This window comes from Diadema antillarum, unplaced genomic scaffold (genome assembly GCF_040938485.1).
Source record: "Diadema antillarum isolate AM-2024a unplaced genomic scaffold, OU_Dant_1.0 scf00000049, whole genome shotgun sequence".
NCBI lineage: Eukaryota > Metazoa > Echinodermata > Echinoidea > Diadematoida > Diadematidae > Diadema > Diadema antillarum.
The window spans coordinates 2,851,141-2,875,763 of record NW_027270938.1 but is presented as its reverse complement, the minus strand read 5'-3'; the positions used below and the strand labels follow the sequence as shown (position 1 = coordinate 2,875,763).

The window sequence follows — 24,623 nt, the reverse complement described above, 5'->3', positions numbered from 1 at the left end:
TGACATTGCATGCCAGCCAGCCTTGCCCCCTCACAGCCTACTGTAGCTTGCCAGCCGCCGCGCCGCCAGCTCATTATTAGGGAGCTTTAGATTTTCGACGCGCGGACGTTCAAAGGAAAAAAACATGATCTGAGCTTGCGCAGTAGCGCGCGTAAAGTCAATCTATTTTTAGCTTGCGTCGCCTGAGTTGTTTACTACGCGTACTGGGCTATTTTCACGTCCGCACAGTTTGCGACGTAGAGAGCTTCTTCATGCACTGATCATATGGGGCGTGATTTTATTTTTTATACGTTGCGTCCCAGCGTAATCTAAAGCTACTTTTCCACACGACGCAGGGAGAGGAGAACGTCCAGCGCAAGCGTCGGCTCAAACGTCCGCGCGTCAAAATCTAAAGCTCCCTATTGCCAACGAGTCGAGTTTCGTTGTTTTGTCGTCCACGTTGAGTCACTCGACTTCATCGATCCTGATCAACCTGTGAGCTGAGCATGGTTCTAAGTGTTACATGTGATTCGACTGTAGCTGGAGGGGTGAGTTAAACTGATGTTATCAGTCACTCATTTGTAACGTTTAATAGTGAGCAAAATTTCGTGAAAAAGTGCTTCTTATAGAAATCTAGATGTATTGATGAAGTGGTAAAACGGTTTATTAACGAGGTGGATTGTATCGTACAGAGCCTACTGTAAAATTGATAGATTCTAACGTTACAATTCCGCAATTCATATTGAATATTTTTACATCCTGTTGTGTTACTAACTGTTAGTGTTTGAGTGTTAGTAATGGTGCAGTGGTGGTGTCTAGTGAAGTATCAATTTGATCAAGCAGGTTGAAGAGCTCGGAAGAGAGATGGAGTCAAGTTCGATCCAACTGGCTATTCAAAATAAGTCGTCTGTTTCTATGGACAAAAGAATCCCCCAGCACAAGCACAACAGGTGCTTGGCCGTAGGTGTCCAACACATGCACATCGACACTAGCCGCTGGAGTGTAGGCACGTAGCTGTATACGTGTATAGTGTAACGTTAGAAACCTATGTTGAAACCGACACCCCTCTTATGGCATTGCGCGTAAAGAGCGGTCTTGATCACCAACAGATGAGACTACGTGCAGTGGTTTTACATTCGTCACTGGGGATTTGATGATGTCCTAATATTACTGAAAAATCTGATAATAAACAAGATCAACAGCAAAACAATGATAGGGGTTTCTACTGTTTAGATTGCAAATGCACATTGGAAAAGCATTACGTGCATTTCACACGTATTGTCAATAGAGAGTAGGCCTGTGTGGTAGGGGTGTTGGTTTCAAAATTACAGTGCAACTGAGTGCGTCAAAATAACAACCCAAGCAACCCAAGTACTGTAGTTTCGAATCTCGTGACCGTCCTGCAGGTTCTGTTGATTCTGAATCTCCGTTGTAAATTAATGCAATTTTAGTGCGTGCGATGCATTTTCTTCGCACGGCTGAAAAGGGTACCTCACAATCGGCACCCCCTCCCTCCATAAGTAATACATGTGAATTTCACAGTCATGCCTCGTTACTGAGCGAATGTGTAATTGAAACGTGTTTAGTTTTGTTTGTTAGTTTGTTTATGAGTTTTATTTTCGTTTCTTCGTTTTTATTGTTTTCATAGCTATTGGCACTTAATCCCACGCGTACCTTTTCGTTCTATACGCAAACAGCCATGATACGCAGGGTGCCAATATCAACAAGGTACCCTGCTGATAGGTGGTACCCTTACCATACTGCAAATCGGGTTTTTAATGTGCGCTTGTGAATTCAGAGTATTTTCTTTACATGTGAGTAAAATTTCAGGCAAAAAAAGTATCTATTGATAGAAAAACATTACCTAGGGTGTCAACGTGTTGATGTGTTGGACACCCAACTATACTGTTTCTGGATATCCATTTTCCATAATTGTTACTCACCATATGGCCATGCAAAGGATCCAGACCATTGCTTATCAGCCTGAGGAGTTCAATGTGTTACTGTTGACAGTGTTGTATCCAATTTATGCAATCTGGATTAGATCTAAATTTGTTTTGCTTCCTTTTTTACATAGCGATCACTGCAGTGCAAGTTATCGGCACCCTTATTTGTAACTTTGTTACCAGGGTTCAACCTCCCGTGCCAAGGGGAGGAGAGGGATTGTTCACCAAAGCATTTATACAATGTGTAGGTTTCTACATGTAGCAGGCGGTCAAATTTTGGACGGTTTTGTGGTTGCGTTATGGGCGGCTAGCATTAATACTACATATTTTTTTCAAGGTTCAAGCATTCCCTAGCTACGCAACTTGTTTGTAAATGCTAATGATCACTCCCACATCTACACTGCATCATTAAGTATACTTTTAAAAAATTGATACCAGGTAGTCAGTTCTACTTCTAACCTCTAGCTGAAAACTCAAATGGTATCTTGAGAATGAGATTGGATTCTGTTTTCATTCGAAGAATCTAAATGATTCAAATGACATTCCGTATGTAACACTGAAACCTTTCTTTATTCTACTTGACTCATACAATATGTGTATCGTTACATTGATGTCAAAAAAATAATCGGTAAAACCTGAATCTTCTAGAAGCCCTTTGCCTTTGGAAAAAAAAAGAAGATTAGCCTTGGAATTGCAGAAAAAAAATATTGTTGTGACATTGGTAATTCATTTGTTTGCCAATGTCACAGTGTTTGATGATGTATCAGTGATGAAGACTGTTATAAACAGTGTTTGGAAAAATTCATAAAGCCATGGCAGGTGCAGATGCTAGGTGGACATGTGGAAATACAATGTACATGTATGTAATTAAATATCTGTGCAAGTTAGAGACCTGGTATTGTAACATGCGGATACCATGCAGTTGGATAAAGCTGACCCAACTTGAATATTGAACAAGAATCCCTGTGATATTGCACACAGCGTTTACATCATTGTATCGCTACTGTGTAAGTAAACACACACCCAAATAATCTTGACTTGAGTCGAATGTTTCCAACAAGTGTACACTTTGATGCACATAAATTCTGTTGTAGCAGGCCTCCACTTGTCATGGTTTTCAAATGTACCCCAGTGTGCACCTTGGATCAAATTATGATTCTATTGTTTTGAAGTGATTTTTTTTTCTTTTCTTTTTTTTGTATGTGTGTGCATATGTTAACTGCTCTGTATTTTTTTTCTTGACTATATCTGTCTCTCTGCCCCCCCCCCCCCTTTCTCTCTTTTGATAGGTGTCTGCAAGCACTTGACCAAGAAGGTTTATTTTGGATCCAAGATTTGTGCATATCCATAAGCAGTATGTGGAACCCTGTGATTGAAATGTACATTCCAGCTGTCTTCATCATTGTCCTACTCAGCATCAATGCTTTGACAAGTATGAGGTAAGCCTGTAAAAAGCAGAGTCAACCCTCAAAAGTGTTGCAGGGACACAGGAAATACACACACACACACACACACACACACACACACACACACACACACACACATACACACACACACGCACACACACACACACTGCCCCCAATAAAACAAACAAACAAAACTGTAACACAAGCACACAATGAGCTTTTGTAGGTTTGTTAGACCATTAAACAATGACTAGATGATTACGTGCATGGGAGGGAACAAATATGATATACCCTAATGTTATTACTCCACTACTCTCCTGAATCATATCTGTGGGTTCCTGTCTCAAATTATGGGAGGATCTTGTTTAATGTTGTGGAGTTAAGTTAATTGTTGTATGTCATGATTTGGTACCCTATTACTATTTGATAACATGAAGATATTGTCCTGCCGGAGAACATACCAAAATGTTCTACCCATGAAAAATAATTACAAATGGTCGACTATCACATGATCATCTCTAACCTATTGCTGACTAATAATGTTTAATCAAAAGCTGACAATCTTGCAATAGACTGAGTTGTCACAACAGCTACTTGGAAAATTTTAGTCTGAAATGGACAGAAGGACACCAGAAATATTCAGTGGGAAGCCTAGGAAGTTTTAGATCAATTTTGAATTGGACTAAGTCTGTTACCAGTGTCCAAAGAAATTAATGTAATACAGTGCACTCCCATTATAATGAACATGATTATATCAAAATTCCAGTTACAATGAAGTAAAAATTTAGGCCGTAAAATGATCTTCTTTTTGTTCTTTATTGTCTTTTTTTTCGGTTATAAAAAGTATAACAAAAGATAATTGCCGGTCCTGAGGACTTCGTTATAATGGGAATCCACTGTATGACCAATGATGGCTTGTGACTTAGATGTTCCTTTGGTATAAATCTGTATTGTGGTACATAGTTAACTGTGACTCCAACTTGGCCTCTTGTTAAACGTGATCAGATTTAATTATTACTAAGCCACAATAAACCCATTTCTGTTTGGAGAGATTCCAACAATGCTTTGTAAGATAGGACTGCTCCCCCAAGATGGTCAACAAAGTGTGACGGTCAGCGGAGAGGTTAACATTTTTATACCTCCGCCACGAAGTGGTGCCGGAGGCATTATGTTTTTTATGCCTCCGCCACGAAGTGGTGCCGGAGGCATTATGTTTTCGGGTTGTCCGTCCGTCCGTCCGTCCGTCCGTCCGTCCGTCCTTCCGTCCGTCCGTCCGTCCGTCTTTCCGTCCGTCCGTAATGAATTTTGTGGACAAGGTAACTATCAAAAGCTGTTGAGGTATCCTAATGAAACTTGGCATGTATGTGTATTAGGGGGTGAAGTTGTGCCTATCAACTTTTGGGTGCACGTGCTTAAGGTCAAAGGTCAAAAGGTCAAGGTCAAATACATAAAATTTCACTATTTCCACCATATCTATGCAATGCCTGAAGATATTTTCTTGAAACTTAGTGTATACATGTATTACCCAATTTAGATTCTCTGGTGAAAGTTTGGGTCATGAGGTCAAAGGTCAAAGGTCAAAAGGTCGAGTAAAAGTATTAAAACTTCTTTTTTTTCTCTGTAAATTGGAAAATTGTTCAAGGTATCTTCATGGAACATACTATATATACATGTACTGACTGGCAGTGATTATCTAGAGAATGTAGGGTTCATGGGGTCAAAGGTCAGGGGTCAAAGGTCAAGTGCAACACTTCAAAATGTTACTATTTCCCTCATGTTCATGCAATGCCAGCAGGATTAGTATTTTTTTTTTTTTTTACACTTGGTGTATGCATGTGTAACCTAATAGAAATTATCTGGAGAGTTTTTTTTCTTTTTCTTTTTTTTATTGCCTCAAAGGTCAAAAGGTCAAAGATCAAGTGAAAGTGCTGAACTAACTTTTTCCTCCATATCTCGGAAGTGGCTCAATTTATCGTGAAACTTACTGCATATCTATGCATGTTCTACCTGAAAGTGATTATCTTATGAATTTTAAGGTCTAAGGCCAGATGAACATAGTAACAATTTACTATTCAGTACAGAAATTGCACTTTTTCTCCATACCAGTACCATGAAAATTACTCAATGCATAAATGTATGAATGGGTCAAAGTCAAGTTAAAGTCCTTAAATCCCCAAATACATGCTCTCCTATTCATCCAATTAAACCAAGTTCAAGGAAGGTGAACATTCAACACATTTCTGACAAACTTGTCATTTCAATATTTTGCCAGTTTTGTGAAAATGTAATCACACATTGTCCACATGTACTATCTAGACCTATTAGGAGAATCATGCATTATGGCGGAGGCATACCAGTCGCCATAGCGACATTTCTAGTTCTACTTTAACATTTGGCTTGCAATTCTCTCCATGTGGCAGTGCTCCAGTCGATCCGGTGGAAGGGGAGGAGGATGAGAGTAACAAGGAGGAGGCCAACCAACAGGAGACGGACTCCGAGGACCAGGAGAGCAGGGACACGTCATCCACGACACCATGTTGGCAGACGGAAAATTTCTTGCCGATTGGCCCCTGTGCCCCGTGTCACCCCTTTGCATCAGTAAGTCCTGGGTCGCCATATGCTCTTGGTGCACAGATGTCCCATAGTGGTGGGGAATTGGTGTGGTTGTGTATTGGTTTTAAAGCTATAGATCAGAATGATAAAAAGGTCTTCTTTACCCAGGGTAGCCTTTCCAGTGTTGCCTCTGCTTTACCAGAGAGCCCTGCCATTATTATTACCCGAGCGTTGCCAGGTACCCATTTACACACCTGGGTCAAGAGGGACATGGTGGGTAAAAACATCTTGCCCGAGGATGCAGATGTAATCACTGGGCGGAAATCGAATTCCGGCCCTCCAATTATATTGGAAGTTTGGAGTCTCATCCGCTATGCCATAGTGCCCCCACTAATAATACAGTGTAGGTGCTTACAAGCTGTGTGCGTGTAAGAATATGTCAATGCTGTTATTTTGACAAGGGTTTATTTATTTATTTATTTATTTATGTATTTATTTATTTGTTTGTTTTTGTATTTATTTATTTGTTTATTTATTTATTTATTCATATATTTATTTATTTATTTATTGTGTGTGTGTGTTTGTGTGTGTATGTTTAAGTGTGTGGATCTACTGTAAACGTCAATATTTTCGCGCGATTAATTTTTCGCGCTGAGCGGCTCGAAAACGTATTCGCGGGTTCTTAAATTCGCGCTCCGCAGCAGGTTACTTTACTGTAGTACACATTAACTGCTTTCATCCAAAGCCTCTGCTACATAGCTTGCTACGACAAGCGACGTAGCGAGCGGCTCGACTGCGAGTACAAGCACTCAAATACGTAGTACAGCTGTGACTTTAGTACCGTAGTCACGGGGGACTGTAGCATCGATGCGTGCGGTGCACACATGCATGCTACAGTACACAGCAATCTAGGGTATCGTCTCTTCGCACAGTACTAGTAGCGTAAACATGCCTGTACATTGTACTACGTAGCAGTATCATCGATGAAGCGCACACAATTCATCCCGTTCAAAATGTGCGTAGAAAATTGTGAAGATATATTCGCGCTAGCCGAGCGTAGCGCGAAATCCGCGAAAATTAATGTACCGCGAAAATTTCCACGTTTACAGTAGTCTAATCTTGTCAGTGACTATTTACATGTATGTATACATTGCAGTGCCATATTAGCATTAAACATTGATGAGCACATTTTTATTTTTGATATATCATGCAATATTTTTAAGTGAATTCACATTAATTTTGCTGTTGTTTTTTTCTGACATTGCAGAAAGTTTTGACAGACTCGTGCCATGAGACAGGCTTCAATCAACTAGTTCATTGTGCAGAGTCAAACCAGAAAGTTTATAAAAGGTGAGAAGTATTAAAATCTCTCCCGTACTCCATATCAGTGCACTGTGCCCTTCGTTTTAGTTGGTATTTTGGAAAGGGATATTTTTTCAGCGTTTTGGTCCTTTGTACCCCAAATAATGAATACCCAAAAGGACCCTGGTGCTATTACACACAAGATTGTAAGATTGTAAGATTGTAAGATTTTATTGACTCTATCGACCCCCTCTCGGGGTATGAGAGTACAAACATATGAATACAAAAATATAAGTGATAATGTACATGTACATGTGAAAATAACTGATATAAATAAATATGTTTATTTTCATTGTGATAGCTTTGCTATATCGGTTTTTCCATAGACACATTTGTGTAGAGACTGTCCAAAATATAGGTTATATGAATATCATAAGACATTGACTACTACTGCATATGTGCCATAATATTTTGAAGGATTTACAAGTACACCGGTATACAACTGTAAGATTAATTTGGTCACACTTTGTCAACATTGAATGCAAGAGGATATAGCCAGATTATAGCAGTGTAGGTAAATCTGCTCAATGGACTCAGTTTTAGTACCTTATTTTATGGTCCTGATGTCTTCTTACATTCGTGCAGCTGTCCGCGATCAAGAAAATCCGTGGAGAAGTCATTCTGGATTTTTGAAGGGGTCACGTTAATCATCGGGTTTTTCGCTTGCACCGTCGTCTTCTTCAGGAGAAGGAAGCTGAACCGTGAAGCAGCGGAACGAGTCAGAAAACAGATTTCAAACTCGGTGTGAGAGAGCCTCCGGCACGGGTGGACTGAATCTGAGAAACTTCACACACATGAACTGTTTTTGGAGTGCATCATGAGCGTAGACCTAACTGATGTGTGACTGCAGCTTTTATGATGCACATGTATGGCTGTAGCTCCCACTGTCATCATTAATGAATGAGTATGTTAAAGGTTTTATCCTACACTGGCCCCAGGACGTGTGAGCTTGAACTTTGACATGGTTGGCGAGACAAGACTTTAAGAGCCGACATTGGAATGCAGCTTTAAACAATGCACATGGATGGCTGTAGCACCTTATGTCTTCACAGTGTGTTTCGAGGTATTATCGTGCACTTGCTGACCACATAGTTTGAAGGACTTTGTGTGTGTGTGTGTGTATGTGTGTGTGGAGACTGTCTGGGTGCTTACATGTATCTTTGCTTAAATGAATTTATGATGAGATCTGGAAATCATTGTCGCCAAAGAGACTTTAAATTTGTCGGAGTCTTACCCCTTAACATGCCGTGCTTGTAAGACATATGTGGTAGAATGTTAAATGGAGGCAGACTTGCACACACTGTTGTGTAAAGGACATGTATACTTGCGACTCTTAACATGATGGTTATTGTAACTCAAGTACTTGGTGGGTCATTTGGTAAGCCTAAATGACATAATTGATGCATTTACTATCCCTCTCATACTGTGGCAAATCGACAGTTCTAGAAAAATGTTAGTGCTGATGATGAAACAATGAATGAAATCAATATTGTATCCAAGGAAGGCATCTGTCACCAGCCTTATGACTGTGTAGGTATGTACAAGGGGTAAAAACACCAGAAACAGGTGACATGTACTGCATGCCATTGTTTTGTCCAAGAATTGATTTCTGACTTCTTCTTTTTTAAGGAGAAAATGTAAAGGTGTGACACTCAATGCTGAAGTGTAGGATGACCAGGTAGATGACATCATATCTTTTGGTGTCATATATTTTATCCATTCGCTGCTTATCTTTTACTCATTTTAATCGAATCAAAAAGCACTCCTGTGGGTAAATATTTCACTATTAGCATCCAGAGCTTTGTGCTGAATGTGATAGAGCAGTTTAGCTGCAGACTCTTGGCCCTAGAGCATACATATATACTATACAATAGGAACAAATTTGGGTAATGAACATTGCAAAAAGAGAAATTAGCATTACTGTACCCTCCCGTACATCGCAAAAATAAGAGTGCAAGACAAAATAATAAAGCATCTTCACTCCTGAGGAAAACAGGTGTTCCTAAAAAAAAAGTGGAACAGTTGGTAGGGGATCTAGTGCCCTTATTATCTGCCTAGTTCTCCCCTAAACACACCCTGTGATTTAGGCTACATGTGATGACGACTAACATGAATGAAAGTACATGTATGTACAACTCTACCGAGTTTGCGTGTTTGAAGGCTGTATCCCACAAGATTGACAACCTTGTAGTGTCTTGGATCTGGACAACCAGATCAGATAGAACACAGTAGCAGATCATGGTTATTAGTTTTAAGATTGTGCGCATCAAAGTATTGTAGTGTAATAGCATGATTTCGTATGCAGTGTAAGAGGTACTAAGTTAGATATTAATTTGACCACTCTATACTTGATCATCACAGGCATTACTAATTTGATGCAATTTGTGATTGTTGAGGACTTGAAAATTGATTGAGAGGTATTCCCCTTCGCTTCCTCTAAATTTCCACAAAATTTTTGGCAAGGTCTCGAGATGAGGAAGAAGAGACTATCTTCATGAAATGATTGTGGAGTTGTGAGTCAGTAAATGACTACTTTTTGAAGGAGAGGCAATTTAAAGTAGCTACACTTTTGACAGTTTTGCTAGAATTTGTTTGTATCAAACCATTCTGATAATTGTGAAGCCATGACTTACTGTTATCACCTCATGTACCGGTAATTGGTATATACCTGTATGTGGTTATGAGAGAGAATCATTTTAACAAAACTATCCTAAAGTTTGGAATTGATCCTTTTGTTTGTTCTTCTCTTTTTTTCCTTTTTTTTTTTTTGGGGGGGGGGTCTTATCCTGATAGAATTTCCTTGTAATGTGCCAACAATTAAGGCAGGCCTCCAGACTTTACATTCCATACTAATCTTTATTGCTTGGTACAAATGTGAACATGTCAACTTCTTGTAAAATTTTATAAATAGCTATTATCATTGATTGCTTGGTAATGCATGTGCTTTTTGCACACACTGAGCTTGACTTAGATTTGACAGTATGTACCAAATCTAGATACAAACCATGTGATGCTGTAGAATGACATAATTGATGGGTTGTACACACAACTATAATTCACATGCCACATAGTGCAATGGGACACCACATTCAAGTTGAGTGATTGGTAAAATAAAGTCAGACACAGAATGATGAGAATATCAGCAAATATGGCAAACTTAAAGATGAGACTACGAAATTTTGAAGTTGTACATTTTTCACAGAGGAAGGAGGTTGGTAATATCTTGTATGCATAGGGGATGAGTTGGTAGTAGTATCACCAGCACATAACTCTCCCTCTGGTTTGTACACACAAATATTAGAATCATGTTTTACAAATTGTAGGTTGATACCGCAGCAACTTTAGCCGTTTTCCCCATGAAGTGATCATAGACAAACAATAGTGAGCTTTAGAGCTGCGATACTAATGTTTACCATGACGTGCCTCCTTCCGAGTTGGACAGTATAGAAACAGCAGTCTGGCACGTGTGCAGAACAACATATTTTGCCCAATAATTTTGTCGTAGGATAAGCATTGCAGATCTGAAGCTCGCCATTGTTAGTGTACAAATGATGCACAGGATAGAGTGCGTTAGTGGAGGCGTAGCGCACTCGAGGGTATTTACAATTGTGAAACATGCACTACATTGTAAATACCCGAGAGTGAGCTGCATCTCCACTAACGCCACGAAATAATCCTGTGCATCATTTGTTTTATAAAATGGGTCGAAAACTAACAGCATTTATCACGTACCTTTGTGGGTCAATACCAGTCAGCTACATGTAGCACTCGCTCGAGAGAGTGGAGTCAAGCATGTCGCACTCGGAAATCCCGCACATGTAAGTACTGTACGTATAAGAGTACTGTATACGTACGCCACATAATATGTTATGCACACAAGAAAGGCTGGCCGGCAGCCCGAACTAGAAGTTGTTTACAAGATTGACAGCGCGTATAGTAGCGCGCGACGCACTGTAACAACTGATTGAGTGCGCACTGGTACTGCAGTGCAATGGTACTAAAGTAATCAAAGCCCACGTGACTCATTTCAGCGCTTCCTATTGGCTACGTTCTTGAACCCATTTTATAATGTGTGACATGCATCAAAACTTGATGTAAATGATGAAGATTTCTTCTCTGATTTCATATAGAGGATATTTTGCAAACGTGTGTGCAGGTCAGTGGGAGACTAGTGAGGTGATGACAACATCATTGACCTCATCTGATTTGCATGTCTGGTTTTGACTAATAATGAAATCACTCAAATTCATGAAATTCTTCCGTAAAGTTGTTTTTATTGCAACTGATTAACAAATGGCCCTAGATCAACGTAAATAAGCACTTGAATTGATCAGTGTTTTGGTATTAGCCATGACAAAAGAAATCATGAGCATAGACATACTCGGGCAGGATTCGGGCGGAAGCTTGGTGGTCTAGTGGATAAGATGCCTGTCCGGAGATCAGGAGGTCTTAGGTTCAAATCCTGCCCAAGTATGTGTGCCCATGATTTCTTTTGTCATGTCTACTCGTATTTACATTGATTTAGGGCAATTTATTAGTTGAGTGCAATAATGAATCACTGTTTCATTTGACTATGTCATGTAACCTTCTACAGTACAGTGTCTGATGAGACTTGCAACATTATGCTTGCTTAATTTTAAATGCTATTCACTGAAGTCACTGTGATGTGAAATGTCCTGGTACATGCATATTATACATTCTGCTATGAACATGTATTTTGCTTGCATTATATTTCACAAACGGGTACTTGAAGGACATTTTTGTTGTTGTTGAAGTGTTGGAAGTTGTGATAAATAACCACAGTGGCAATAGAATGAGGAAGAAGTAAGGGTGTATTATCCCCTCCAAGAGAAAAAGTAGGGTGTATATCCCTTGGAGACAATGTGTAACACATGATCTGTGTTAGGTGAGGCACTATTTTTGGGAGTTAATAATATCACAGATATTGCACAAAATTCACTAAAATAAAAACGCAGCAAATATACTGATCATACAGCACCTATACGAGATGATTGGTAATACATAATATGATTAGTTCTGTATGCGAATCACTGATGCCATAATATGACATCATTATCGGTTGTAAGCATAATTGTGGTTCATGTACAAAGTAAACCATCAGCTGTTCTTGCCTTGAGTGTACATGTACTGTGTTGCATATCTCCATGTTTCTACTGTACCAATACCATCGGAATTAAATACAATGAAACATTTTCTACAAAATCTCTGTTCCTGTGTTCTAATTTTTGCATTTGTGCAACAAAATGAGTAGTAATAGCTGTATGTTGCGAGTTCTAATGACAGGCAATTTTTATGGATGGATGAATTCAAAATGCTCTCAACTCCCGACAGTCTTATTAGATCAAATGCACTATATACTGTATTTCAAGTTTGATCAATTTGAGCTGCATGGTCCTGCATGCTGCCAGAGCCACAAATATTGCAAAATACATGTACACGTACTTGCAAAAACCATGGTTAAATGTTTCAGAATGCAAACAGAAAACAAGGAAAAGTAGAAATTACGCGGTGCGTAATATATGTCCCCGCGGGAAGTAGCATTTTGTAGCAAAATGTACAATATAGGTCAAAAATCAAGGTCAAAGGTCAAAGAAGTCAAAAGTCAAAATTCTGTGTAGCAGTTTTGAAGCCCTCACCTAGTGCCATCACATAAAGCAAACGGAATTGAAATCGGGTTAGAAATGGCGAAGAAGTAGCATTTTGTAGCCAATGTACAATGTAGGTCAAAAATCAAGGTCAAAGGTCAAAGAAGTCAAAGGTCAAAATTCTGTGTAGAAGTTTTGAAGCCCTCACCTAGTGCCATCACATAAAGCGAACAGAAGTGAAATTGGGTTAGAAATGGCGAAGGAGTAGCATTTTGTAGCAAAATGTACAATATAGGTCAAAAATCAAGGTCAAAGGTCAAAGAAGTCAAAGGTCAAATTTCTGTTTAGAAATTTTGAAGCCCTCACCTAGTTCCATCACGTAAAGCAAACTGAATCGAAATAGGGTTAGAAATGGGGAAGGAGTAGCATTTTGTCGCAAAATGTACAATATAAGTCAAAAATCAAGGTCAAAGGTCAAAGAAGTCAAAGGTCAAAATTCTGTGTAGAAGTTTTGAAGCCCTCACCTATAGTGCCATCACATAGAGCAAACGGAATCAAAATCGGGTTAGAAATGGCAAAGGAGTAGCATTTTGTAGCCGATGTACAATATAGGTCAAAAATCAAGGTCAAAGGTCAAAATTCTGTGTAGCAGTTTTGAAGCCCTCACCTAGTGCCATCACATAGAGCAAACGGAATCAAAATCGGATTAGAAATGGCGAAGGAGTAGCATTTTGAAGCAAAATGTACAATATAGGTCAAAGGTCACGACTGAAATTCTGTGTAGAAGTTTCAAAGCTCCCATGTAGTGCTATCATATAAAGCACACAGAATCAAAATTGGCTCATAAATGAGAGAGAAGTAGCAAATTGAACATTTTGATCACACACGGACGCACAGACAGACAGACGGATGGACGGACGGACACACACACGTACGGAGCCCGTTTCATAGTCCCCTGCTCGAACTCTTTCGGCGGGGACAATTAATATCTGAGAGTGAACAGATATCTTCCTGTGACAGTAGCATTATGATACAGCTGTAATCCATTTAATGAACAATCTACTAGCACAGTCAGTAAGAAATAAACAAAAAAAGAAGATAATTGGCACAGTCGGTAAACAATTTATTAGCACAGTGATGCATATAAACACAATGCAATCTCAGAATAACACGCGATTATAGTGAAATTCATGTTAAAGTGAAATTACGATCAACATGTATGTACTTTGTGTATATAATCTCTCTAGACTTTACTGTTTGGCCATAATGAAAGAAAACCGCAAGTCCCGATGCTTTTATTGTAACGGGAGTGCACTGTAATTTTCTTGATAATATCATTTTAACTCCCCAAATTTCTGTATGCTGGAGTGCTCTTTTGTAATCATGTATTTTTTAACATCACCATGCAGCTCAGTCAGCAAAGTTGAACATGGTCTGAAATTAAGCCACCACATGTTAGAAGGTCATACGGCCTTTTTGCAAACATTCCAAAATTCAAAATTTTGCATGATTGATGAAGGATAATGTCTCTCAACATCATGTATAAAATCTGATCAATGGTAATACATCTAAGAGTCTCTGTATGAGAAATACATGTACATAAAAAACTTATCCTCATGTCACCAACTTGAGGATATGCTCTCCTTTTGTAACAAGAATAGTGGGTCAGCATTTTTTTTTAAAGGGTCCGAATAAATTCAATGGAAGTCCATATTACTGTTGCCCTCCATCATAAGGAATTTGCCAGTTTTATTGTTCTGAGGAAAGGTCTGCATTACCTTCCTCTAAAATGTACCAGCTTATGAACAAAATCTAATTTTCAGGGTTGCATACAGGACACACAAACTGCAACACACTATTCAAAGCACTTCATACTTTCTTCAAGTAGGGGTCCTACTGGCAGAAAGGATGTCACAAAAAATGCATTGGAGTTTTACACGTTCAAAGAAGGAAAACAACATACAAGGTGTGAAATTACCATCCTGTGATGTTAAACATTCGACGAAAATGGCAACTTAATAATGGCACTGAATGTCTAGTTTTCTGATGGCTATCCCATCAATGTTAATCTGAAGTTAATTACAGTGATATTCACTAAGTCTTTATTTTACCACTTTGAATTAAAAGTCTCTTTTAAGGAAGCTTCCCTTCCAAACAAGCGCATACTGTTAAAAAATTTTTATTTTATAAACCAAAATCGAGATCACCTCTGTTTATGTTTAGATTTGAACCATTAAACAATAATATGATTTTTATCATATTTCTTGCTACAAACCATGAGAAATTTGTGAGGAGATGATATTGTTACCTCACCTCATCTCCCACCTTTGATTGTGATAGACAGTCATAAGTGTGATGGGAAGCAACATTTTTGTTAGCTATTTATTTTGCGAATGCCAGTCGACTCGCAAAATTTACAAAATAAAAGAAACATTGCTAAATATACTGTGGAAACAGGTTTTTTGTATGGAATTCTTGGATAAGAGTAGAATTAGTGCATTTACTAGACATCTAACAGTTGCTTACACTCATGTTACAGAGACTATCAGAAATATTTTGATTTCAATTACAGATTCTAATTGCCACGCTTAGAATTTTTCACTCATAAATCCTCGCTAGATCAAGATGACGATATTTCAGGAGAGTTTGCTGCTATGACTCTTTTCCGGGACCTCCGCTTCAGCTACGTGCTGAATGTGCAGCACTTCAGCAAAGTCGCGGCCAAACCAGCTGGTTATGTGCAGAAGGTCAAGGGTGAAGTAGTAGAGTCTGTCTGAGCAGCTGTTTCTCCTGTAGACTGAACGTGGATCTGCCGCCAAGATCTCCTCTATCGCCTGGCGTGCTTCTGCGTAGTCCCTGAGAAACTCCAAGCTGTGAGTAGAACCTAGAACAATGCAGTCAAACGGACAACCAGCATTACACAAAACTATTGTTGTCGTTGTTTTATTAGGTAACGGAAGGGGGAGGGAGTGGGTGGCAGCCGTCACGTACATACTGTGAAAGCGGATATTTTCATGTGACTAATTTTTCGTGCTCGACCAGGGAAAAAAGTTTTGCATGTTTTTAATTCCGCTAAAATTTCCACTTTTACAGTAGGGCCTACTTGACCAACAGCCCACTACAGTGTCCTATGCTGTCTTATACTACCATTTTTTTTTTATATCTCGAAAACAAAATTATTTCAGTATCTACTACAAGAAGTTTTAAAAAGACAATACAGTGTAAAATGCTACTCAAACAGCTCCACAAAAAAATAATCTTCTCTTCTCATGCAGAAAATGGTTGGAATTCAGTAACAAAAGTACTGAAGTTTGTGCAGTGATGACAATATTTTCATCACACCCAGTGGATTAGACTTGCATAACCCTGAATAAAATCCATCCCAAACTGATGTTGCTTAGTTCACAGGTAAGTTAAAGGACATATTCACCTTCGTATATGTGGATTGAGTGAATGCAGCAACTTCAGTAGAGCACATCAATGAAAGTATGAGAAAAATCAGACAATCCATTCAAAAGTTAGGAATTTTTAAAGCTTCTTTGCAGTCACTGCTGGAAGAGAAGACTACTACAGTTTCTGATGTCACATACATAGAACGATATAAGGAAAATATAAAGAAAGTTTCACAAAATGTCTTTTTTTTTTTCGTAAAAAAAACCTTCACATTTCCTCAACTTATTACTAATATCATGTCATGGGTAATATCATTCCCCCTGCCTTTTAAAAGAGGGAAGTCAAGTGCTCTCAATAACAGAGTGTTAAAAAATTGCTCAACGTGTAAATTTTTCTTTAATTGGATATAAATTTGTGAGTAATGTAGTGCACTGTTAATGATTAGAGTTTATGACATGGATAAGAAAGTACCAATATGTAAACAGGAAGTGCGCAGAAGGATATCATTATCTGTATACAAGGTGCATGGTGCAAAGAAACGCACTATTAAGTATATCATTTTGTATGGAAAGATAATAAGGAAGTATGTTAGGTAAAATACTCGTATTGTTTTTTTGTATTATTGATTTCTGTAATTTTCCCAAAACTGGGGTGTTTGTTTATGTGCACACGAATGGATAAAATAATCATGTGTTTGCGTTCATAGGTGGATAAAGATGTGAGGAGTAAGGGGCTATAATTGTTAAATGTACACGGCTGTCTCACGGCAATGGTGTAAAGTGAGCACTATGAAATGACCGATGTTATCCAGAACCTCTGTGGTTAGTATTAATGACCCAGCACACATAAATCTTATGATATTGGGATAGATTTTATGATGGAATTTGATTGTATTCGTACAGCTGCATTGGAGATGCTCCTGGACGCATCCGTTGAGAAACGTGACGAAACCGTACCGGCAGCTCCGTGTCCCCATTGGCATACGACCGCCGAATGCCACATCACCGTCCCGGACGTCACTGATCCCGCTTCCTTTAAGGCCGGCGTGACACACTCCAGTAGACATCGTGGCTACTGGTACCCTTACAGGAGGACTCCGCAGAGTATTGTATCTTGCCGGACGAACCTCATCCGCGACGACCTCGCCGAGCGTGCACGCACCCATCGTCGGGCCCCACCTCGACGGTGCTACAGGAACATTCCGTGTGCAGTTTGAAGTACTGTAGTTGCCTCTGGTCTGTATAGTAAACTGTATAGCTTTTATAGCGTGTGCGGGTCTCTGTAATGTAATAAGTTATCCGGTATTTGGAAATATTTCCTTTGTTCTTTTTGTTTTTTTCCACTTGCTTTGGTTCTTGACTTGACAAGACAAATTACAAGATCAAACTGATTTAGTTAAAAAGTATTCAAGGAGCCATCGTGCACTGTGTCGTAGTTCATGGTATTCTTCCGTGGGCAACGCCCTTGTGACAGAGGAAAAACGAGAGATCTACGTCCCCCACTCAGGTGGTCATCTGCACCTCATGCGCATTCCATTTTTTTTTTTCCTTTTCTGGAAAAGGGGTACATTTCAGGGGCTCAATTCTCAAAAAAAATAAAAAAATCCCCCCAAAATCATTGAAATAGGGGGTCTTTTACTTTCTACCCAAAATCTGGGGTGATTTTCAAATCTGTCCTGAACAATTCTGAAATGGGGTCCTGAATGGGGTTAGTTTCAAACTCACACGAATATTCCAAAATAGGGGGAAATGCAGCTTCTTGGTCTTTGCCCTGATTCTCCGGAATGTACTGTGCATGTTTTGCTGCAAAGCATGCCGGGCTGGTCTTCTCTTGGCAGGACATTTCGCCACACGTGCTGCACGCACATCACCCTGCTTATAGGTACACTAGCAGGCTTCCCTTCTATGATAGGGGGATAATTTTGATGACTTCCCTTTCAAAAGCCCACGATAGGGGGTCAAAATCCTAACCCATCAACTATCCTTAAAGGGGGCATCTCTATGAATCTGGAACAATCATATGCGCAAATGGTTGACCGCCTGAGGGGGGGGGGGGCGTAGGCAGAGGAAAAGCAGAGAGAGAGATGGAAAGAGAGAAAGAGAGGGAAAGGGAGGGAGAGTGAAAGAGAAAACAGTTATTCTCATCCCTACCTCCTTTATTCCAGAAGGATGCTAGCTGTTGCTCAGCAGTGGGCGTAAACCTTACTCCCAGTTTCTTGATTGGAGGGGTACACACCCAGTCTGCAACCCTGACATCGTCCCCACTACCTTCCTGCGTTGTGCTACTAGAACCACTGTCAGTCATCTTGCCATTAGAGCTGGCTCCAACAGACGCAGATCTTGTCTGCACCTGACAAAGTTTATTGAAACCACTTTCACTGGGTGGAGGATGCCGGCCTATCCTTTTCGTGGTATCGGCGGTTGGTGGAATTGTCGCAGAACTTCCATTTTCATAGTCATCTTTAGTCCTGTCAATGGTGCCTACATTGCTAAGCGAGTCATGTGTCTGATCACTACTGTTCTTGTTGATGCCAGTAGCATCCTCTCCATGAGATGCGGTGGCTTGGAGAGATTGGTTCCCAACGGGTGACTCTGTTATGGGTTTGGGGGAGTCGTATTCTGGAACGTATGGCTTCACGTCCAGAACGGGCGTCCCGTCTATCATGTCTGTCCCAGATAGGTGCAATGTGTCTCCTGAAATATATTGATGTCAGTGAAACAAAACACTTCAGTGAAACTCCTCATTTCCTCTGTGCTTGAAAAGTCGCACACTACACTTCATTCTGAAAGGAAACCTTTATTTCATAATTCAGTTCATCACGTATAACTGACAGTATACCAGTAATCATAGTGCAGGGTGGATAGCCCAGTGAAACATTTCTACACAATGATATCACATTCTTGGTACGACAATGGTCATTTTGAGATCTGTATAGTTCATTATGTCAGAATACTCATCATGGAGGTCTTTTGGGAAAAAAAACCAACAACATATAAATGTATATGATACAACTTCCATTGCTCAGAAATACACAACTTCACAATACAAATATTGGGCATCCATAGACAGATTTTTTTTTTCTTTTTTTTTTGTGCACAGACATAACTAGACATGCATCAATCCTTTTTTTTTTAATTATTTCATTCTCATATTCTTTCTTGATCATATGCTTGCTCATCTTCATAAAACGAATTACTATGGCAACATTCTATGTCAACTCTTTACATGAACAATCATGGGCAATGCACTTGGTTAAGTGAATATTCAGTGATTACACTATGAAAAAAAAAAAATGATGACTACCTATACAAATTGATAAGAAATTTACAGGTTCTTGCCCATGTTCATCATATCACAACAATTTTATTCCAAAAAGAGAAAGAAAAGAAATACCACTACAAATTCGAGATGCCAGTCCCTTTTTAGGCTGATGAATACAGGAAGATATATTGTACATCAGGTGAAAAATGAGTAAACAGAATAGCTCTATCACAATAAATATTGTTGCACCCTGTGCATAACTGCTTCTTACAGCTGCAACATCCTGTCAAATAAAATTGCTTGTACCTTCAACTTTATCAAGCCTTGCAAGAGTCAACCCGATGGGATTGGGTCGATGTGGGCTTCTGGAGGCAAAGACTCCAACCTTCCGGCCATTCAGTCTGGGTGGCTTGACCTTTGCTTTGCTGGAGCTGTCTTTGCTGTTTTCATGGAACACGAACAGGATCCTGCATAGATGAACATCATTGTGACACGCATTGGCCATGTAGAAAATCTTGGAAAAGGAAAAGGACAACCTAACAATAATGTCTTAGTGCAATGGATGGAGTTCGCTTGATGCCATAATGTGGCATAGAAATTTTTGATAAGACACTCTATCATTGTGATACTGAGGGTAGTATCAAAATAAACATTAGGAGGAGAAAGGGAGGAACAGTGAAAGAGGATATGCCTTTAGTGATCCTGCATACATGAACGTCATTGTGACATATGCATTGGCCATTTAGGAAATCTCGGAAAAGTAAAAAAGACAACCTAACAATGTCTTAGTGCAAAGGACGGAGTTCACTTGATGCAATATGTGGCACAGAAATTGTGATAAGACACTCTATCACTTTGATACTGAGGGTAGCATCAAGATAAATATTAGGAGGAGAAAGGGAAGAATAGTGAAAGAGGATATGCCTTTAGAGTCTTTAGTGATTCACTGAAATATCTTGATCTCCATCATGGGTACTGCAACTGTACAAGTCAAATATATAGTTTGTATTCATGAGCAGGGCACACAAAGCTTTCGTGAGGGTACAGCATGGACAGCTATGATGGCAAACAACAACAACAACAACAACAACAACAACAACAACAACAACAACAACAACAACAACAACAACAACAACAACAACAACAACAACAACAACAACAACAATCTCCTCTGAACTATTTACCTGTCAGAGGACACTACTTCATCTGCAACACTTCAAGAGAGATTTCAGAGAGACTGACAAACATACCAAACATGAGAAAATTCTGCCAGGCCATCCAGAGAGTGATCTGGACAAGGGAAGACGGATTTCAGTATCCGCAGTTTAGCCCTGGAATAGCTGCACACGGTAGGCTGCCGAGGCGTTCCATTCTTACTCTTGAAGCAAGATTTGATGTGGCCGATGGGTGATGCCTGACTGATTCTATTAGGGGGCATCGGCTTCTTTCCGGGACAGTCATCTTCAGCGCATGCTGTGGTCATGTGGCTTATATTTGATGACATCATGAAGTGCAGACATTTGAATATTTCAACTTGGATGGCTCTCCTTAAAAGGCAAGTATGGTACAACCTACAAGAAAATGTAGACAGAGTCATGAGAAGAAAACAAGGTATGGATCAGTTTTGACAATAATCTTTTAGCAGCAGACCCCCAACACGGGCAACAGAAAAAATGTGCTTAAGCTGAGAGCTCAGAAAGGCAAATGGTAAATTTGTAGGCATATTCTGAATTGAAGGTGAGGCAGAATGAGGGATTTTTACAAACCCCACATAACATTACATTTTGGGACTCATTCTCACAGTACTTTGATTACAGGGCTGCCAACTCTCACGCACTGAGCGTGAGACTCACGCAATTCAACCAATTTTGACTGTCTCACTCTGATAAACGAAATCTCACGCTAAACCCCCTAAATGGACTGTACATGACTACAAAAATATATATATATCTAAATTCTCTGATATTCCGAATATCGATATGCCCAAGCCCAAAATGTCGATATTTTCGAGCCCGGGTGTAAAGCTTAACCAATAATAATCGTTTTCGGTTCGCGCGCAAAGACGAGCTATTGGATTACGATTGGCTTCTACCTATACCACGTGAGCGTAGCTTGTACTTTTGGCAAATTACAGTACATGTATGGCTATGACGTGTGCTTTACATCGCTTTACATAGGCCTACACTGACTGTGTATGTAGTACGTACGTACGTACGGCCGCACAGCAGGCCGCCAGGTGCTAGCCAGGAGGCCGCTCCGCTCCCTCGCAGTGTCTCACGCCAAACTCTCACTCAAGGTTGGCAGCCCTGTGATTAACCAACATAATCATATCACATGTTGACATGATCCAGTGTTGTTGTCTTGTTGCTTGGTATTAAATTCAGTCTAAAATCTAGAAATGTGTGGCTTGGCTGACAGGATCATGAAAGAGCTTAAATATCAGCTTTTGATTACTGTGAGAATATATCCATCTATTGCAGTTTACATTTGCAGCAGCCAGCAGCTAGCAGATATGCGACATTGAAGAGTTTACAGTTTCAAGTAACAGCAGTAAAATGATTAAATCAATTTGATTATCACAATGGTAGGGACTACAGCAGGGCTCAACACTATCTTTTTCATTGGCGGCCCATTCAGGCTACTACCACTAGACTAGAAACTGTCATTTATAAATTTGAAATGTTGGTGGCCAGAACCACTTCCTTTTCCTTTCTTTCTTTTTTTCCACTAGCGCATGCCATAGAGATATTTATAAATATGACAGGGCTGTCAACATTGGAAACTAGTTTAAAGTGAGACTCCCATAGGCCAATGCTATAATTTAGGAGTCAAAATGAGTGAGATCAATAGAAATGCATGCAAATGAAATAAAGTTTTAGAGTGAGAAAGGACCAAAATGAGCGAGTCTCACTCTCAATGCAATGTCATGAGTGAGAGGTGGCAGCCCTGATATAAATGCGCTATACAACTTGTACGTATTATGTATTGTGAATTTAATGGCCAAAAATAAAGGAAATGTAAACAATCCAAAGAATAATTTAAGATCAAAAGCCAATTTTGGAGTCTTCACTCTTTCTTAGTTGCCCAATCGGATCGGGTCACCCGCTTTTTTTTTTCTTTTTTTTTTGCGGTTTGGTGGTCCGAATTTGTGATGGTCCCGGGCAACAGGGCCACCACTTTTATATTGAGCCCTGTACCCTGAGCTGAGGTTGGGACTGATTGAAGTCCTGATCTGAGCGCACAAGAGTAAGATTTTGAAGAAGATCATGATCAATATGACAATAGAAGAAACATTGACAGTAGTCTATACGACAGCATCAATTTATATAAGTGGGACTACACATTCTTCTGCTGATTCGCGATGGTCACAGACTCACACACACACATCTATAAGACAAAAACTAACACCACTGAAATACTGTTCAAGAATCAAGAACACAAAAAACAAGTGAAAACTTAAGTCTGTCACGAAACTCACATTCTACTAAAACATTGTTTGAAAGAGCAATGGAAACGTAAACAGAATCTTGCTTGTCCTTTTGCTCGCCTGTGCATGTGTGTCTGTGAGCCGGCCACGAATAGGCCTGCCTTGCCTACTGTCGCTGTGCATGTGTGTGATGTGCACCCATCCATACCACACAAGTACCAGTGGACATTCATTACTCGATTGCGTAATACCTCGTTTTTACTCACAGCTGTCACTCGTCGGAAGCTGGTCGGAAGAGAAGCTGTTTGGCCAACCAATCGAGGTGTATCGGATCGCAGTCTGATGAATCTGATCGACTCGTACAAGTACATGTACAGTATCAGGTTTAATAGTGTCAGACACAGGTCGGGCGGTGATTCGATGAGGCAAGATCAACGCGTGACTGACACTGACCAACACAAACAAGTCGGATTCATCAGCAGACTGCGATCCGATACAATACGGTGGGTAGCCGGAAGTGACGAACTTTGCCTCTGGCGAGTGACCGATAAGGATAAATTTCTGCCGATGGGTATATAATGAAAGCTCGGGAAGGGACATCGCAAACCGCCAATTTGGTCGTGAAATTTGAGTCGAAATTCAACAATAATTCACAAATGATTGTGAGATATCTTCTAAAATTCAGAAGTAAATTCTAAAATATTTCACACACACACACACACACACACACACACACACACACACACACACACACACACACACACACACACACACAAAAGCCCACTGATCTCTGGGCCGATAGAAAATATCAATACAATGGTGAGGTACTGATCTCCATCCCTACACAGGCTCTCTCTCTCTCTTATAATCACTTCGTTTTGTTTTGTTTTGTTTTTCTTAGCTTTGCTTTGCTCTGGGATTTCTCAGCCATTGCAAAACTGATTTTTATCAATTAAAGTTTTGATTCCTCTTAGAATTGTATTGGTTCTCTTGGAATAATAAGTCATATAAGTGGTTTCTAATTATCTCGCCAGAAGTTAAAATCTGAATTCCCATCTAAACCAAAAAAAAAAACATAAAAATCATGCTGTAAGGAAAATATTTAATACAATTAGAAATATACAATAATAACTAATAGTATCACTTTCATTATCTTTATAATCCTTTATTCAAGTATCTTTGTCATTACCATCATTATTATTTTCAGTAGGCCCCTTTTTTTGGCTATAACTGTTACATTATACAAAAGTGTAATACAAAAATAAAGATTGGTTTCGTTATTCCGAAGGTACCTTAATCGAACAATGAAATAATATTTGTAATTCCATATGTTTGTTAATCAGAAACTGAAGGTACACTACAGGCGAAACTGAGATAAGGTTCGTAATTATTCCGAGTGAATAATCTGTGGCGTAGAATCATATATCATCCCGACGATGATCATAGAAGCAGGAAGGGTGTTATCCTGCCGGTCTTGTGGAAAGAGTATAAATAGAATTTAACTTATTTTCATTTTTGTAGCCATGCATAAAAAGTGTTTGACTTTATACTATATACAGTGTAGCTCTTTTCATCAGGCAGCTGGGCATTATATATCCTCAACATCATGCCAGTATACATAAGTTGGGAAAATAGGCCTATTTATGTACTTTTCATCAACAAAGTTGAGTCAGTTTTCTTTACCTGGTTT

The 24,623-nt window shown here is 39.5% G+C and overlaps 2 protein-coding genes across 2 annotated transcripts; one reads left to right on the top strand and one right to left on the bottom strand.

Annotated features, from left to right (window-relative positions):
- Positions 1–3,354: 3,354 nt before the first annotated feature.
- LOC139715526 (protein JTB-like) lies at positions 3,355–8,777 on the top strand. The gene is made up of 4 exons (XM_071627093.1): positions 3,355–3,364; positions 5,752–5,929; positions 7,152–7,234; positions 7,832–8,777. The coding sequence occupies exons 1-4, from the start codon at positions 3,360–3,362 to the stop codon at positions 7,992–7,994; spliced, it is 429 nt and encodes a 142-aa protein (XP_071483194.1). The 5' UTR covers positions 3,355–3,359; the 3' UTR covers positions 7,995–8,777.
- A 6,711-nt stretch (positions 8,778–15,488) lies between these two features.
- On the bottom strand, positions 15,489–21,026 carry LOC139715475 (tRNA (adenine(37)-N6)-methyltransferase-like). The gene is made up of 4 exons (XM_071627047.1): positions 20,757–21,026; positions 19,813–19,973; positions 18,396–18,938; positions 15,489–15,736 (listed from the first exon to the last, which is right to left on the bottom strand). Exons 1-4 carry the CDS (start codon positions 21,011–21,013, stop codon positions 15,489–15,491), a joined length of 1,209 nt encoding a protein of 402 aa, XP_071483148.1. The 5' UTR covers positions 21,014–21,026.
- Between the last annotated feature and the right edge of the window lie 3,597 nt (positions 21,027–24,623).

Coding starts and splice junctions, on each gene's coding strand:
- LOC139715526 (XM_071627093.1), top strand. Junction 5,930..7,151: donor CGTGTCACCCCTTTGCATCA/GTAAGTCCTGGG, acceptor CTGACATTGCAG/AAAGTTTTGACAGACTCGTG. Junction 7,235..7,831: donor AACCAGAAAGTTTATAAAAG/GTGAGAAGTATT, acceptor ACATTCGTGCAG/CTGTCCGCGATCAAGAAAAT.
- LOC139715475 (XM_071627047.1), bottom strand. CDS start 21,013: ATGATGTCATCAAATATAAGCCACATGACCACAGCATGCGCTGAAGAT. Junction 19,974..20,756: donor GCAGAATTTTCTCATGTTTG/GTATGTTTGTCA, acceptor TCATCTATGCAG/GATCCTGTTCGTGTTCCATG. Junction 15,737..18,395: donor ATCCTTCTGGAATAAAGGAG/GTAGGGATGAGA, acceptor GCATTGTTCTAG/GTTCTACTCACAGCTTGGAG.